The 18,140-nt window shown below is 46.9% G+C and overlaps 2 protein-coding genes across 6 annotated transcripts; both read right to left on the reverse strand.

Moving 5' to 3' along the window:
- On the reverse strand, positions 1 to 7,671 carry LOC308469990 (uncharacterized protein). Of its 4 annotated transcripts, none has more exons than XM_080993175.1 (3): positions 7,643 to 7,671; positions 5,682 to 6,102; positions 1 to 3,390 (listed from the first exon to the last, which is right to left on the reverse strand). In XM_080993175.1, exon 3 carries the CDS (start codon positions 2,108 to 2,110, stop codon positions 1,145 to 1,147), a length of 966 nt encoding a protein of 321 aa, XP_080849301.1. In that variant the 5' UTR covers positions 2,111 to 3,390; positions 5,682 to 6,102; positions 7,643 to 7,671; the 3' UTR covers positions 1 to 1,144. The 4 variants fall into 4 exon arrangements, with proteins under 4 accessions (XP_080849301.1, XP_080849303.1, XP_080849302.1 ...); XM_080993177.1 differs by lacking the exon at positions 7,643 to 7,671 and adding an exon at positions 7,465 to 7,497; XM_080993176.1 differs by lacking the exon at positions 7,643 to 7,671 and having other exon boundaries at positions 5,682 to 6,745.
- A 1,351-nt stretch (positions 7,672 to 9,022) lies between these two features.
- Positions 9,023 to 17,187, reverse strand: LOC308469919 (uncharacterized protein). 2 transcript variants are annotated; one of them, XM_080993024.1, is made up of 4 exons: positions 16,940 to 17,187; positions 15,661 to 15,733; positions 14,256 to 14,488; positions 9,023 to 11,925 (listed from the first exon to the last, which is right to left on the reverse strand). In XM_080993024.1, the coding sequence occupies exon 4, from the start codon at positions 11,646 to 11,648 to the stop codon at positions 10,470 to 10,472; it is 1,179 nt and encodes a 392-aa protein (XP_080849150.1). In that variant the 5' UTR covers positions 11,649 to 11,925; positions 14,256 to 14,488; positions 15,661 to 15,733; positions 16,940 to 17,187; the 3' UTR covers positions 9,023 to 10,469. The 2 variants fall into 2 exon arrangements, with proteins under 2 accessions (XP_080849150.1, XP_080849149.1); XM_080993023.1 differs by lacking the exon at positions 15,661 to 15,733.
- Positions 17,188 to 18,140: the final 953 nt, after the last annotated feature.

The following is an 18,140-nucleotide window of genomic DNA, read 5'->3' on the forward strand; positions in this document are numbered from 1 at the left end:
ACTTGTCTGAGGGGGAGTATGCTACGTACGCCAGGGTCATGCGTGCAGGCAGACTGGCTGCCTGCTGGTGGGGAAGTGTGCTCCCTCCGGACCCCACTCACCACTCCACGATATCCCTACACGCACACACATTTCGCCTTTTTAGGAGGGGAAAAGTGTGTCTTATAGAGCGAAAAATACGGTAGCTAAACAAATTTACATATGAACACCACTACATTGTATGCACTCCGTACATTTAAAATTGCTTTTACCCTTTGAGTTTTTTGATGTGAAGGAGTGAACCCTGAGCGAAATACTTTCCGCACTCCATACATTTAAATGGGTTTCCCCGTTTGTTGATGTTTTGCATGGGTTCTATTATCAGTGAAAGTCTTTCCCTGTGTGAGTTTGTTGATGCAAAGTAAGTTGTGCCTTCTAACAAACTCTCCATACATTTAAATGGTTTATACCCTGTGTGAGTTTGCTCATGTGAACTAAGGCTTGACTTCACATTCCACACATTCAATTTGTTTCTCTCCCGTGTGAGTTCATTGATGTACTCTTAAGTGATCGACGTTGACTAAACCCTTTTTCACACGCCATACATTTAAATGTGAATTTGTCTGGTGTATAGTAAGGTTTTATTTCAATCTGAACTATGTTTCACACGTCAAACAACCCTAGAATAAAGCAGTTTCCTGAACACTGAACAGGTCCTTTATGGATCAAAAAGGAACAATTATGTAAATATACAACCTGAGGCCACTGTGGGTACAAGGATGGGGCTGCATATGTGGGGCTGGAGCTGTGTGTCTTGCATTTCCCATTATTTTTGCACATTTTTAATGCCAATACAAAAATTAAATAAAAATTTAAAAGGTATTGGTATGCCAGTGATCTATATTGGAATCATAGAATCTACTGTCAAACAGCTCTTACTGCCAGAAAGTTTTTCCGTATGTTTAGTCGGAATCTCCTTCCCTAAAACATGAAGCCATTGTTTCGAGTGAGTCCTTGTTAACTCTTTTTGTTAACCCATTTCCTACCTCAAGTATTTGGGAGGGAGCGGAAGGTTCATCTCCAAGGTGGATTCTTTAAAGTTTATAAAGGCTTAGCCGAATCCTTTGCTATTCAATCTCAGAAATCACGTGTTGGTGTCCCTGTGTCAACTCTCTGAGAGCATACAAGACGGGGGCACCGCCGGAAGCCATTTCAACACGCCACGACGTGACCGGCTTCTCTCCACCCCGTGGTTCCTTTGATGGCTCTTTAGCTTATACTTATCGTGAAACCTCTTCCCGCACTCGGGGCACTGATACGGCTTTTCCCCCATGTGCATTCTCTGGTGTGTGAGAAGGCGCGATTTTTCGTAAAAGCTCCTGCTGCATTCCAAGCAGTTGTAGGGTTTGTCTCCTGCGTGAATCCTCTGGTGCGACTTCAGGTTGGACGTCCGATGGAAGCTCTTCCCGCACACCGAGCACCGATACGGTTTCTCCCCTGTGTGGAGCCCTTCGAGGGAGATCAGCTGCGAGCGTCGAATGAAGCTCTTGCCGCACACCAGGCATTTATGAGGCTTGTCCTTTGAATGAATTAACTGGTGCAGGTTCAGGCCCGACTTGTCGCAAAAGTTCCGGCGGCACACGGAACAGCTGTAGGGTTTCTCTCCCATGTGTTTCCTTAGGTGGGCAGTGAGGCTTGTGTTCCGACTGAAGCTCTTCCCGCATTTGGAGCAGTGATACGGCCTCTCTCCCGTGTGGGTTCTCTGATGTGATGTGAAGTTGGCACGCTGCTGAAAGCTCTTTCCGCACAATGAGCACTGATATGGCTTTTCGCCCGTGTGGATTGTCTGATGAGTAGCGAGGTGTGTGCTCTGCCTAAAGCTCACCCCGCACTCCAAACATCTGTGTTGCTTCCGACTCGTGTGGATTCTCCTATGAACACTGAGATCTGATTTGTAGCTGAAGTGTTTCCCACACACGGGGCAGATATTCCTTTTCTTTCCCTTGGGATTGTGTTCCTGAACTGGAACTTCGTGGAGGTTAATCCCTGGCCAATATGTCTTCTTGCCTTCCTCTGCTGGGTTTTTCTTCTGCTTATTCTCTCCTCCTGGAGTCCTGAAGTTCTCTTCCATCTCCTGAATCTTGCTTCCCCCTACTGGCCTGGCATATTGGTCTCCATGTTTCTCATCCCCCCCCCCCAACACCTGCTGAAATCAGACAGAGAAACCTGGTAAGAGCACAGCAGGAGAAAAGAACATTATTATTATTATTATTATTATTATTACCCTGCCCTTCACCCAAAGGTACCATGGTAGGTTACAGAAATGAAAACATTTAAAAAGTTTAAAACAACTCACAATCACAGAAATAAGGAGGATCCTTAAAAAATACAGCAAACCCACAATTTACCCTCACTTTATTTGCACAAGTGACTGAAAAATAAGCAAACGAATTTGAAAGATGCAGGGGGAAATTTGGAGATGGTTCTGTCTGAGAGCACGGCCATTCCTCAACTGGTGTGTGCGCTTTTCAGTTTTATATTGATTGCGATTATTGTAATTGCTTTTAGCATGTCTACCGTGCTGGAAAGTTGCTTTGCATTATTATTTTACGAGTAGAGCGACCAAGAAACACTACTATTATTACAATTAACAATAATAATATCCGGGGTGTGCTACTATGCTTTGCTTTGTGGGGGTGTCATTGTTAATTTTAATTCCAACTATTTATTTGATTCCATGTATGAAACTTCCTATAACGTATCTCAAAAGCCACTTCACAGTAAATTAGTAACAACGCCCCCCCCTCAAAAAATAGTAAAAAGATGACAATATCACACAACTTCGCAACAGCTGCAATAATAGGAAAGCACTTGTGGATTTTGGGTTTTTAATTTGTTCTCAAGTTATATTTTATGTATTTTAAGTTGTCGTTAAGTTACACCAAAATTCAATTTGTAAAATTGTAAAACAGAAAATAAAATTGCACAGCTTCACATATAAAAATAATTATGAGAAACTTCTTTAAAAAACACACACACATTTAAAAATGCTTTCATATGTAAAAACAATTTCAAATCTAATGCCATTACAAACTGGAATAACGATCTCCCCCTTATAAGACCTGTTGTTGTTTCTCAGTTTCATTGCAATCTGCTTAGAGATGGCCATGGAATTAAGCGTTACCAAATATAGGGGGCATCGGAGGGAGAAAACGGAGGAGGAGGAGGAGAGCTGATACTTCACAAAATCCTGCAGTTTTGAAGCCCAAAGGATCCTCCCTTACCCAATGAATCATTCCGACTTTGTACCTCCTGGGCGATGCCCCACGAGAGGGGCTTTGAACAATGGTCAGTTGGGTCCTTCTCTGACTCGCGGGAATCAACGGCCACATCTAAGGACCGGCTTTGCACCTGAAACAGAAGCAAGGCACCCAGACAGGGAACAGGGAGAGGAAGTTAGGAAGTACAAACCAAGCAATGGATTCTCACCCTCCTCCCTCAAGTCTTCTGGCAAAACTCTATTGCAGAAACCAGTGGAGCTGTGAGGCGGAAAGAGGACCTTCTCCGTGGCTCTAGTAAATGTTATAAAGGCTTAATCCCATTTAAAGATTGTGTGTATTCCCGTGCTGGGACTTCCGGGTGAAGGATGAACAACCAATCTATACCTTTCTATTTTGGAGAAAATAAATCTTTGGGTCCAGGCAGCGCTTCCTCGGCGTAGGCTCTGCTCTCACCCTGACCTGGCCAAAGAAATGCAGAGTAGCAGCGGTCCTGCTTCCGTGTGAGATAAAGGGATAAATCAGTCCAGAGACAGTCCGTCCTTATCTCTAGTAGCTTTATTTACAGAGCAATAAATTCCATCAGACACCATCGGAGCATTCCGGCATCTTTGTGCTTTCCAAAAGCACTCTCACAGCAGCCTCTAAGTTGAGCTGCTTCTCTGTCCGTTGCAGAGACAGATCTGAAGAGTGTCAGAACAACATCCTGTGACGCACTTCTCTGCATCAAGCTCCTCCCAGCTCCTCCCAGATCCAGATACAGGACACCAGTGAGTTTTAACCCTGTCAGTTCCAAACTCCACATTAAGAACATAAGGGTCTGCTGGATCAGGCCAACGGCACATCGAGCCTTATGAGGAATGGTTAATAATAATAATAATAATAATAATAATAATATAAATTTATTATTTATACCCCACCCATCTGGCTGGGCTTCCCCAGCCACTCTGGGTGGCTTTCTACAAAATATTAAAATACAGTAATGCATCAAACATTAAAAGCTTCCCTAAAGAGGGCTGCCTCCAGATGTCTTCTAAAAGTCTGGTGCTAGTTGTTCTCTTTGACATTTGGTGGGAGGGCGTTCCACAGGGTGGGTGCCACTACCGATAAGGCCCTCTGCCCGGTTCCCTGTAACTTGACTTCTCGCAGTGAGGGAACCGCCAGAAGGCCCTTGGCGCTGGACCTCAGTGTCCAGGCTGAACGATGGGGGTGGAGATTATCCTTCAAGTATACAGGAATGAGGCCGTTTAGGGCTTTAAAGGCCACACCAACACTTTGAATTGTGCTCGGATATGTACTGGGAGCCAATGTAGGTCTTTCAAGACCGGAGTTATGTGGTCTCGGTGGCTGCTCTCAGACACCAGTCTAGCTGCTGCATTCTGGATTAGTTGTAGTTTCCGGGTCACCTTCAAAGGTAGCCCCACGTAGAGTCCATTGCAGTAGTCCAAGCGGGAGATAACTAGAGCGGACAGTGTGGCAAGACAGTCTGCAGGCATGTAGGGTCTCCGCCTGCGTACCAGATGGAGCTGGTAAGCATCTGCCCTGGACACAGAATTGACCTGCGCCTCCATGGACAGCTGTGAGTCCAGAATGACTCCCAGGCTGCGCACCTGGTCCTTCAGGGACACATTTACCCCATTCAGGACCAGGGAGTCCTCCACACCTGCCTGCCTCCTGTCCCCCCAAAAGAGTACTTCTGACTTGTCAGTATTCAACCTCAGTCTGTTAGCCGCCATCCATCCTCCAACCGCCTCCAGACACTCACACAGGACCTTCACCGCCTTCACTGGTTGAAGGAGCTGGGCATGTTTAGCCCGGAAAAGAGGAGATATGATAGCCATCTTCAAATATCTCAAGGGCTGTCACATTCAGGGAACAAGCTGGTTTTCTCCTGCTCTGGAGAGTAGGACTGAAACCCATGGTTTCAAGTTACAAAAAGCGAGATTCCGACTAAATCTATGGGGGGAAATTCTAACAGTTAAGAGCTGTTTTCCTCGGGAGCTTGTGGACTCTCCTTCCTTAGAGGTTTTTAAGCAGAGGTTGGGTGGCCAACTGTCATGGATGCTTTAGCTGAGATTCCTGCATTGCAGGGGGTTGGACTAGAAATCAGCCTTTCTCAACCTGTGGGTCCCCAGATGTTGTTGAACTACAACTCCCATCACCCCTAGCTAGCAAGGCCAGAGCTCAGAGATGATGGGAGTTGTAGTCCAACAACATCTGGGGACCCACAGGTTGAGAAAGGCTGGGCTAGAATAAGCTTGGGAGGTCCCTTCCAACTCTACAGTGGGAAACCAGCAAGCTGGACCGAAGTAGCACAAGAACACTCCTCGGCTGCGGTTTCCAGAAACTGGTATTCAGAACCACGGCTGCCTTCTCAGTCCCTTGGCACTGCCTGGATGATTGGGGTGGGGATAACCCTCTCACCTGTCTCTCTTCCTGCCTCCTCTCTTCTGTCTGGCTCAGGAGGAAGCCTTCTGCCAAGGCCACCGCCTGCGAACTGGTCTCCACTCTGCACTCCCTGACCCAGTTCTCCATCTCCGGGGGGAGGACAGCCAGGAACTGCTCCAAGACCACCAGGTCCAGGATCTGGGCCTTGGTGAGCCTTTCTGGCTTCAGCCACCGACGGCAGAGACTGTGGAGTCGGCTGCAAAAGTCTCGGGGGCCCTCGGCCTCCTGGTAGCCAAACTCCCTGAGCTGCTGGCGCCGAACGTCTGTGCTGGCTTCTCCCGAACTTAGGATCTTCTTCACCGTTCCTTCCCAGAATCCTCCGCTGCTCCCAGTCTTGGTGGCACCAGGGTCTCCTCCTGCTCTGTCTCCTGCTGTGCCCGAAAGATCCATCTTGGACCTGTGGGGAGAGGCCTCCTGATTACTGCCACAAGTTCAAGGAAGGACGTTAACATACAGCTTCCAAGCAAGCTGAATGTTTCCAGCTGTCAATCCGAGCATTGCCCTGCAGGAAAGAAAATCTCCCCTCCAGAAACAAACAGGAAGAACCAGAGATCACCAATCCTCATTCAGAAACATTCTTCCCCTGTCTCTCTTTCCCCTGGATGTAGCTCCGTTGGTTAGAGTGTGGTGCTGATAACGCCAAGGTTGCAGGTTCGATCCCCATATGGGACAGCTGCGTATTCCTGCATTGCAGGGGGTTGGAATAGATGACGGACAGGGTTCCTTTTAACACTATGATTCTATGACTGTCCCCTATCTCTTGTTGTCACTGTGTGTGTGTGTGTATGTATACAGTCATACTTCATGTTACGTTTGCTTCAGGTTACGTCCCGCGGCAACCCAGAAGGATCGGAAAGGGTTACTTCCAGGTTTCGGCGCATGCGCAGAAGCACAAAATGACGTCACGTGCATGCACAGAAGCACCGTATCGCAACCTGCACGTGCGCAGACGCGCCGCTGCGGGTTGTGCTCTTTTCATGTTGCAAACGGGCGTCCAGAACGGATCCCGTTTGCAACTAGGGGTACCACTGTATATATATAATCCAGACAAAGAGTCCTTTGTAACTTAAAAGCTGACACTTTTCTCTTGCTAAACATCAGAACCACACAGCAACATTAAAAAGCAGTAAAGAACTGAATTTGTTCTGGAGGTCCGTTCTTAACCTGAAACTGTTCTTAACCTGAAGCACCACTTTAGCTAATGGGGCCTCCTGCTGCTGCCGCGCTGCCAGAGCACGATTTCTGTTCTCATCCTGAAGCAAAGTTCTTAACCCGAGGTACTATTTCTGGGTTAGCAGAGTCTGTAACCTGAAGCATCTGTAACCTGAAGTGTCTGTAACTCGAGGTACCACTGTATGAAGAAATCATTAAAATGACTGGCTACTGGGGACATTCTAGAAACCTGCATAGGCCTGTTGGCGTACAAAGGTCTTCAATAGATGCCCCCAAACCGGTAGCTGTGGACAGCGCTCTCTCTCTCTCTCTCTCTCTCTAGCTCAGTCAGTAGGAAGAAAAACAAACCAATAAACCACCCTCCCAAAACATATTTGCAGAGCAGGAGACTCTTTAATCTCAGGGTCGTGGGTTTGAAACCCACGGTGGGCAAAAGATTCCTGCACTGCAGGAGGCTGGGCTAGGATGTCCCTCGTGCTCCTTTGCAACTCTGCAATTCTCTGATTCCCTACGTCCAGGCTAAGGAGCATAGCTCAGTGGCAGGGCGTCTGCCTTGCATGCAGACGGTCCCGGGTTCAAACCCTACATGCGGCGTCTGTAGGTAGGGCTGGGAATGTCCTTCCTCCGGAGCTTTGGAGAGTCGCTGCCAGCCCAACGCGGGCAACCCTTGATTCCGATGCACACACACATACACACGCCCACTCCCCATCCTGCCCGCGGGAAGGCATCACCTCCCCCCCCCCCGCCCCACAAATTCCACTCACCCGTCCAGACCCAAATGCAGCAGGATGTGACTCTCCCTGAAATGCGGGGGGTAGGATTTAACCCTAAGCGAGTCTGGCTTTTTTGGGCGGGGGAGGTCTTTGCACAGGGGGAGATCAGACGGAGGAAGGGAATCAACCAGGGAGAGGCGATCACTCAGGCGTTGCTGGATCCGGGGAGAGATCCACGTCTTCTCTTCTTGCTCTTGCAAAGCGGACTTGGAGAAGGGGGGGGGCTGTCCCCTCCCCCCCCCCCCGCTTTTCTTGCTACGGAAAAGTGCATCTCGGGGTTAAAGAGATCGAGTCCAGGCGCCTAGAGAGGCTGCAGAGGGCACGGCAACACTTCTTCCCTTGCCGCTCACGCCCCCGCACGCCTTCCTGCTTTTTGCGAATGGTGCTTGGAACGTCCGCGTCACCCCACGTGGCTCCCAGGAGGGCGCAAATTGCGTTTGAGTGGCAAGCAAAATGCAGCTTTTCCCGGGAGGGGAAAAACCAATGGTCTGGGGTTGCACCAACTCCTGGCTGGATTAAAGGGGAGCCCGTGCCAATCTCTCTTTCTTCCACACATACCATTTCCTTTTCCTTTTTTACTAATTTAAACAGATAAATGTATAATTTGTTATCAAAGTTATCATCGACTTCCCTCTCCCCCCCCATCCATGGTTCATTTTAATAACTCTTTTCTACTACATAATCTGGGATGTGGGTGGCGCTGTGGTCTAGCTCCCGTTGCTCGGTCCCTGCTTCTGCCAACCTAGCAGTTCGAAAGCACGTCAAAGTGCAAGTAGATAAATAGGTACCACTCCGGCGGGAAGGTAAATGCGCTGCTCTGGTTTGCCAGAAGCGGCTTAGTCATGCTGGCCACATGACCTGGAAGCTGTACGCCAGCTCCCTCAGCCAGTAAAGCAAGATGAGCGCTGCAACCCCAGAGTCGTCTGCGACTGGACCTAACGGTCAGGGGTCCCTCTACCCATTACCTTTACTGCATAATCTATTCCCCTCCCCCACATTCTCGTTTCCCCCATTTTATATCAAATTTTTGTTAATTGCTCTTTAATTACTCCATTAGCCTGTCCGTGTTGCATCAAGTTCAGGATCTGTGCGCTTGCCTGTTGATTTTATTGCACTGCATATGAGTGTGCAAGTATAGCTCAGGCGACCCAAAATAATCAAAGAGACGGATCAATTCCCCTATGACGAAAGTTTAAAGCATCTGGGGGCTTTTTAATTCAAAGCAGGGCCGTCCAATCCCTCAGACCAAGTGGGCCGCAAGAATACCTTGGCACAGGACCCAGGGGCCACTCACCGAATTAGATTTAGGGATGTGTGTTTATACTCCCCCCTCCATATCAGCACAGAGAATATTTAGGGTTCAGGGAAGACTTGCAGTTTCGTCGTTTTATTTAGCATGTTTCTTTACTTAAGCAAACGCAATTCAAGATTACAAAGGAGAAAAATGTAAGTTTATCAAACTAATACAGAAAATGCCACCTAGCAAATTAGGACAAAAGAAAACAAATAATTCCCTAGGCGTAGGCCTGATTCTATCAACAAGAGAAGACAGAGTTTGGTGCCCCAAAAGGTGGCAATATCTATACCCCGTCTCCCCTCTGAAGAGGAATTTTTTACAACACACATTCAAAATGGTTGGTCATCTTCACAATTGCCAGAGGGAAATATCTCTTTTAGACCAAAGGAAAGCTATCCGGTTTGTAGATCTGTACACATGAAAAGAAAGCAATCGTTCTATTATGAAGACTACACATACAGCTGTTTTCATCAAAACGTCCTTTACTTTGATATTTGATGTGCTTAGAGTAAAAGTTGGCACTCAGTAGATCTGGATTTCTACCAGGTCACATAGTTCCTTTTCAGTCTAGACAGATATTAATTGGCACATCGGTCCTTTAATTTGCTGAGCGGTTTGTTATAAAGATTTTCTTGTTGACAACAGAGAGACGCTTTGAGGCTTGGCTTGTGTTAAGAAAGGCCAGGGGGCTGGAAGACACTGCTTCGCACTTCTGTCAAGGGAGCTCCTGGGTTCTTCACCACCTCTCTGAACGCTGAACTGAATTACGCTGGAGAAAATGGAGTATTCTGGCTCTGTGGTCTAGGCCTGCTCCTTTTTCTTCGTGGAAGTGGAAGAACACAGGACATCCACAACAGCACAACAAACCACTGGTGGGTATAGGTGTTTGTGGGCGTTTAAATGGCCCTTCTGTGATTTGGAAAGTTATGAATGATTGACGCCATATCGGCAGATCAGGATAGCGATACGACTGCCCCATAAACAAACCAGAATCAATGCCTAATGACACCAGATTTAGTCTAACCACCATGCTTCAACTGCGGATGAATGCGGTATAATCTGAATAAGCAAGACATCTGGAAGAGACTATAGGCTTAATAAGGCCTGGACAGAAGCTTTAACCACAGAGTGATCAATTCTGCTGTCTCTCTCCTTATATGAGAGATAGTAAAGGCCTCACTGTGACAGAACTTCCGCAGAAGTGGAAGGCTCCATAACGGTCAAACCGATCATGGAAAAAACTGGGCTCCCCCACCCGTTTATTACAATTTTTCAATAATACATATAGCAAAAATGTTAGTATGCATTTCTTATTCCGTAACTTTCTGTAATAAAACAAAATGAGACGAAAACAAAGGTGGGGGAGAGGAAAGAGCAAGACATAAAAGAAGCTAAGAATCTGCAAGTGTATGGAGTTATATAACAGGTGATTGGACTGGATGACTTTTGGGGGAGCCTTCCAACACTACAATTCTCTGATTCGAGGGAGAGAGGGACTTTCCATTCGTGGGTCAATCCATTTCATTCTAATTCAAGTTGTTGCAAATTCCATGCTATTTCATATGGCTGATCCACTGTATGGGTTCTTTGATGTGAAGTAAGTTTGCAGCTTGTACTGAAGCTCTTTCCACACTCAGCACATGCACAGGGTTTCTCTCCCATGTTGTTTTTCTGATGTAAAGTAAGACTCCTACGAGAATTAAAACTCTTTCCACACTCCAGACATTTGTATGGTTTCTCCCCTGTGTGGGTTTTTTCATGTGAACTGAAGTTTGCCTTTCGACTGAAGCTCTTTCCACACTCCAAACACGTGTGTGGTTTCTCTTCTGTGTGGATTCTCTGATGTTTAGTGAGTGCTCCATTGTCCACGAAACCCTTTCCACACTCCATACATTTGTGCGGCTTCTCCCGTTTATGGATTCTCTGATGTGAAGTAAGGTGCCCAGTTTGACTGAAGCGCTTTCCACACTCCATGCATTGATATGGTTTTTCTCCTGTGTGAATTCTTTGATGTGAAGTTAAGCGTCCATTTTGACTGAAGCTCTTTCCACATTCGTGGCATTCATATGGTTTCTCCCCCGTGTGGGTTCTCTGATGTAAACGAAGGTGTCCACTCTGACTGAATCTCTTTCCACACTCTTTGCATTCATATGGTTTCTCCCCTGTGTGGGTTCTCTGATGTGAGGTTAGGAGGCCACTCTGACTGAACCTCTTTCCACATTCACGGCATTCGTATGGTTTCTCCCCTGTGTGGGTTCTCTGATGTAAAGTAAGGTGTCCACTCTGACTGAACCTCTTTCCGCACACTGTGCATATGTAGGGTTTTTCTCCCGTGTGGGTTCTTTCGTGTGAAATAAGGTTTCCAATGTAACTGAAGCTCTTTCCACACTGCATGCATTCATACGGCTTCTCCCCCGTGTGGGTTCTCTGATGTAAATTAAGGTGTCCACTCTGACTGAAGCTCTTTCCACACTCCGTGCATGTATACGGTTTGTCTCCCGTGTGGGTTCTTTCATGTGTACTAAGGTTTCCCATGAAACTGAAGCTCTTTCCACACTGAATGCATTCATGCGGCTTCTCTCCTGTGCGGGTTCTGCTATGAGCATAAGTCCACAAGCATCTATATGATTTCATCCCTGTGTCGGCTATTTGATGTTCAGTAAGTGCTCCCTTAGCAAGCTCTTGCTGCACTCCTTGCATCTCCCCTGCTATGGGCTCCGCAATATTTATTTAACTCTGGTTTATTTTAGAATATTCCCTCTCCCCATCCCAGGACCCTTTCCCTTGCTTATTGTCCCTTTGTCATATTCCACTGGGATCAAGATTTGGTGGATATCAACAACATGGAAGGATTTCTCTCTCTCTGGTTTCCTTTGTGCCTCAAATGTATCCTTGGATTTCTAGATGTCCTTTTTCTTCCTTCTTTCTGCTGACACCACATATGATTTCCTATAATTTTATTTGTCCTGCTTTTGATCTGTTTGGGGAAATAGAAATGAACATGAAAACCTGTTAGGTGTTCAAGCCTGCCACTCTTTATTCATCCTCTCCAGAGTTCTCTCTCTTCCTCTTTCTATGCCCTGCTGAATAAATTGATTATGCTACTGTCTGAAGACAGTAACATAAATTCCTTTCTGGTCCCTCTTGATAATAATAACAATAATAATAAATTTTTATTTATATCCCGCGCTCCCCAGCCGAAGCCAGGCTCAGGGTGGCTAACAACAATAAAAATAATACAACATTCTAAAATCATTTCATTATAAAATTAATTCAAATCAAATTGATGGCAACCATTGGACTAGAGTTCTGTGAAGATTGCTAAAGGAGGGAGTCAGGCTGTGCCCTGGCCAAAGGCTTGGTGGATACCTCTCTTCATCTCCCAAGCACATCTCTCGCTTTCACATGTGTGGGTTTATGAGGAAATTTTTATCGGGAGGAAGGTAAGGGAGTAAAACTCTGAAAGGGTAGAACAGACTCACTTCTTAGGAGAAAAGAGAAGATTGTTATCTAAATTTCAGTGTTTTTAGATGGGAATGTGTTTCATTCTGGGGGCATCGAATTTGACTTTCACAAGTGCCATCTGGGAACATCAGATTAGTGAGCCCCGAATTAGGCAAACACACAGCCTCTTGAGATCACGTGACGTTTTTAGTTTAGGACTGCTCTTCTATGTTTTTAAGCTACTCCCTGCTTTTGTCTTAGAGCTGTCAACTTAGAAACTGTTTTATGTTCTCGGTTGCCTTGTGTTGCACACATCTGGCTGAGTTTCCCCAGCCACTCTTCCAATTGAGTGTTAAAAACAATACAGCATTAAATATTTTTATGCATTAAATATGTTTTCTGCTGCTCCAGAGAAGCGGATACGGAGCAATGGATCCAAACTACAAGAAAGAAGATTCCACCTAAACATTAGGAAGAACTTCCTGACATTAAGAGCTGTTCGACAGTGGAATTTGCTGCCAAGGAGTGTGGTGGAGTCTCCTTCTTTGGAGGTCTTTAAGCAGAGGCTTGACAACCATATGTCAGGAGTGCTCTGATGGTGTTTCCTGCTTGGCAGGGGGTTGGACTCGATGGCCCTTGTGGTCTCTTCCAACTCTATGATTCTATGATTCTAAATATTAAAAGCTTCCCTAAACAGGGCTGCCTTCAGATGTCTTTTAAAGATAAGATAGCTGCTTATTTCCTTCACATCTGAAGGGAGGGCGTTCCACAAGGCAGACACCACTACTGAGAAGGCCCTCTTGTCTGGTTCCCTGTAACCTCACTTCTCGCAATGAGGGAACCGCCAGTAGATAAACTGAAGTTAAAAATGCATACCTACAAATAAACAGACTCGTAATATATCTTATGGCCTTGTGCGTCCTGCACAAACATCTCTCCCCCGCAAAAAAAGCAGGAGATGAGTTCAGATTTCAGCAACAGGGGCCGTTCTTCTTGAGAAAGCAAAACCATAACTGCTATTCATAACATTCACGAGACCACATAACATAAAAGACCTACATTGGCTCCCAGTACGTTTCCGAGCACAATTCAAAGTGTTGGTGCTAACCTTAAAGCCCCAAGTGACCTTGGCCCAGTATACCTGAAGGAGCGTCTCCACCCCCATCGTTCTGCCCGGACACTGAGGTCCAGCACCGAGGGCCTTCTGGCAGTTCCCTCCCTGCGAGAAGTGAGGTTGCAGAGAACCAGGGAGAGGGCCTTCTCGGTAGTGGCGCCCGCCTTGTGGAAACACCCTCCCATCAGATGTCAAGGGAATAAACAACTATCTGACTTTTAGAAGACATCTGAAGGCAGCCCTGTACAGGGACTTTTTTAATGTTTGATGTTTTATTATACTTTTATATTTGTCGGAAGCCACCCAGAGTGGCTGGGGAAACCCAGTCAGATGGGTGAGGTATATATAATAAATTATTATTATTATTACGGCTGCAACAGAAATCTCAACCACACTCACACCAAGGTTGCAGGTTCACTCCCCGTACGGGAGAGCTGCACGTTCTTGCATTGTAGGGGGTCAGACTGCATGATCCTCAGGGTCTCTTCCAACTGTACGTTTCTACGATTCTAATTCACTGGATAACAAGTGTTGGGTTACTGTATGTGGGGTTCTATGTGGGGCTGCCTTGGGAAAGTGCTCAGAAACGTCAGCTGGCTCAAAAGAACTGCAGTCAGATTGTTAACCAGAGCTGGTTATGGGGAGCATAAGACTCCCTTGTTACAACAACTCCACCGGCTAGCAGTCTGCCTCCAGGCCCAATTCAAAGCAAGCTATCTTAATGACTGTATTCCCTCCTAAGAACCTACCTGGGTTTGAGATCTGCAGTGGAGGCCCTTTTTCTCTGTCCCGCTACCCTCCCAGGGAGAGGGCCTTCTCGGTGGCTGCTCCCCCACTTTGGAATTGCCTCCCTGGAGAAGCGAGAGAAGCTTTCTCCTTGTTGTCCTTCCACCGGCAGGTGAAGACTTTCTTGTCCCAACGGGCTTTTGGAAACTCACTGCTTTTCGCTGTTCTTATTTTATCCGTAAGCCGCCTTGAGTCTCTGTCAGGAGGAAAGGTGGGGTTCAAATAAATATAACAACAACAGCCGCCTGGTAAGGTGGGCTGGTCTGAGAAAGGTTTAGCTGCCCCAACCACAACCTCAACCTTAAACCAACCCTAGCTGGCATACTGGCCCACCTTACAAAACTCTTGTGAGACTGTACTTTGAACCCTCAGCCAATAGTTTCTACTTTCTACCTTCGCTGTATTCTTTTCCGGACCCGTAGTTTTAGGCATGCCTCCTGAGGCATGTAAAAGTCGGCATGTCTTTTTCATCTGCAATTCTGCTGACAATTTAACAGGATGCAAATTTTATTTAAGAAGTAGTGAGGCCTGCTCTGTGTGTGTATTTGTGTCAATGGTGTCTCCGAAACTTTTTGACACATTACTTGGGAAGACAGGCAAACTAATGGCAGTGTCCTAGAAGAAGCAAAGATCACCAATGTCGAAGCAATGATTCTTCAGCATCAACTTCATTGTACTGGTCATGTTGTGCAGATGCCTGATTATTGTCTTCCAAAGCAACTACAGTGGTACCTCGGGTTAAGAACTTAGTTCGTTCTGGAGGTTCGTTCTTAACCTGAAACTGTTCTTAACCTGAGGTACCACTTTACGTAATGGGGCCTCCTGCTGCCGCTGTGCCGCCGCTGTGCGATTTCTGTTCTCATCCTGAAGCAAAGTTCTTAACCCAAGGTACTATTTCTGGGTTAGCAGAGTCTGTAACCTGAAGCATCTGTAACCTAAGGTACCACTGTACTCTATTCCAAACTTAAAAATGGAAAGTGTAATGCTGGTGGTCAACAAAAGAGGTTTAAAGACTGTCTCTTTTAAAAAATGTTTTTTTTAAAAAAAGTAGTATAAACACCAGCAATTGGGAAAAACTTGCCTGCGAGCGCTCCAACTGGGGAACAGCCTTTACCAAAGGTGTCATGGGTTTTGAAGATGCTCGAACTCAGGACGCAAGGGAGAAATGAGCTAAGAGGAAGGCACGCTTGGCAAACCCTCACTGTGATCAACTCTCGCTTGGAAACCTACATCCCTACTATGGAAGGATGTGTGGATCCAGAATTGGCCTCCACAGTCACTTACGGACTCACTATTAAGACCATGTTTGTGGAAACAAATCTTTCTCGGCTGTGAGTGATCGCCAAAGAAGAAGAATTTGTGTGTTACCGGAGAGGGTGGTAGTGGCAGCCCCAGAAGAGAAGGACCCTTCAACTCAGCACCATTCTGCCCGGAGCCAGTCCTGCAAGAGAAGCCCAGCTGTTCCCTCCATCAAACGCCTGGAGAAGCTCCTTTGAAACTCCAGGTGAGAAGGGAAGCAAATATTTTTTATTTCCTCCAGCCTTTTTAACAAGGCCACTGACAGTCTGGTTCTCAGGACGCTAGTCAGTTCCAAATGCCACCACCACCCTTTGCTTAGCACAAGGGTAGGCAAACTAAGGCCCAGGGGCCGGATGCGGCCGAATCGCCTTCTCAATCCAGGAATCAGCGTGTCTTTACATGAGTGGAATGTGTGCTTTTATTTAAAATGCATCTCTGGGTTATTTGTGGGGTACAGGAATTCGTTCATTCCCCCCCCCCTCCAAAAAAATATAGTCCAGCCCCCCATAAGGTCTGAGGGACAGTGGACCGGCTCCCTGCTGAAAAAGTTTGCTGAACCTGGCTTAGCAGGAAGGAAGCCAAACAGGCTCCTTTATTTTATTTTATTTTTTCAGGTCGAGGAAAAAAAGCAAGGAGCAGTTCACCTAATATGAACACAACACAGCTGAAAACAAAGCAACCAGATATCCAAAAGAAACTATACCACATGATTAGCTTTTAATGCTTTCCTTAGCTTTTACTCTCCTTCCCCAGAGGTTTTTAAGCAGAGATTGGATGGCCGTATGTCATGGAGGCTTTAGATGAGCTCCCTGCACTGCAGGGGGTTGGACTAGATGACTCGTGGGGTCCCTTCCAGCTCTAAGATTCTATGATTCCATAACAGGAAAGCAACAGAGTCCTTCCAACCTTCCCAACCAGGCCATATTTCTGAATTTAGGGGGACCCCATAGGACTGTTGGAAGGGAACCAGCGCTCGCTGCAGCTGGATAAGCCTGGATCCTTTGAGGTGGGGGTCCCTTCGTCCCTCTTTTTTTGTGGGGAAGGGGAGGCACGAGGAGTCCTGCTCCTGCTCCATCCATCCCACTCAGGCAAGGCTGTTTCCTTTGCATCCAGGCGCTTGCTTCCCCCCCGCCGCACCCCGTACATCCCATGTCGTCTGAGATCTGGGATTTGGGGGCGGGGGGGGGCGCTTCAAAGGATTTCGTGCAACGGAGAGCCATGCAGCTGCCTGGCCTCCGCTTTGCAGCTCCTTTGCATGGATTAGCCCCACCCCCACCCCGACCCTTCCTTTCCCATTCCAAAAAATAAAAAATAAAAATAGAATTATCCTCCCCTCTGCTCCTTTTACCTGTTTGACCTCTCCAGGCATCAGCCTCCTCCCCCGTCGCCGAGAAGACGAGTTCCTTCCCTGCAAAAAAAAGAAAAAGGGAGGGACTGTGACCCCCCACTCCTCCCCTTTGCAAAAAACCTCCTGCCCTTCTAGGAATCCCAAAAATTCCTGGCCGGAAACCACCTCTCGCCACTCAATCGCCTCTTTCCACGCATTTCAAGTGCGTCACCCGCAACTTCGGGTTTGTTTTCGAACGCAGTGAGAGAGAGCCGTAGAGCTATCGCCTCGTAGAGCAAACCCCGTAAGACTCCTGCCAGCGTTCGAGTGGGAACCGGAAGTGATGGGGCGCGCGCGCGAACACACGTGCGCACGCAAACATCCACAGACACGGAGTGCTGGACGAAGGGCCGAAAAGAGCTGGGATTTAAGGGGATTTTTGGGCCACGGTGTCGCCCGGAAGCCGTGGATCCGTGATGTTTGTGGCGCATGCTGTGCCCATGGCTAATGATGTTTGATCTGATGGTGACTTCGGGCTGATCTGGTGCAAAAATCATGAGGCTCCGTGTTTTTTAACCATGTTTTTGCACCATTTGCACCCCACGAAACAGTGGATGCGTGGTTTTTTTTGATGCTGTCTACAGACTAAAACATGGTCTACAGGGACGTGGGTTCGCCAGAAGCGGCTTAGTCATGCTGGCCACATGACCCGGAAGCTGTACGCCGGCTCCCTCGGCCAATAAAGCGAGATGAGCGCTGCAACCCCAGAGTCGGTCACGACTGGACCTAATGGTCAGGGGTCCCTTTACCTTTTACCACTCTCTCTCTCTCTTCAGTCATCCTCATCCTGTTTGGGGCCTTTCGGAAACCAGATGGGTATATTGGTTCAGGTACCTCCTCTTATACCAAGCTCAGAGTGACCTTATCTCTGCAATTATTGCAGCTCCCAGATGAAATTCCCAGTATCATGGCTGGTGATGTGTTGTGTGACCCATTACAGCTTATGCAGTCAGCTGATATAGACATCTAGGTGTTAGCTGAGGGGGTAAACTGGTCGACCGGAGACTCAGATAGCCATCTGAAGCAGAAATCATGTTTGGGGAAATTATTTTTTTAAAATCACCAGCATAATAAAAGTGAATGCAATTCATTTTATTTAAGGTGCAATAATCTACAATTCTTTTAAAAATAACACTATACAACGCACTGATTAAATGGGAGA

Source organism: Podarcis pityusensis (assembly GCF_964106645.2).
Source record: "Podarcis pityusensis genome assembly, chromosome: 2".
NCBI lineage: Eukaryota > Metazoa > Chordata > Lepidosauria > Squamata > Lacertidae > Podarcis > Podarcis pityusensis.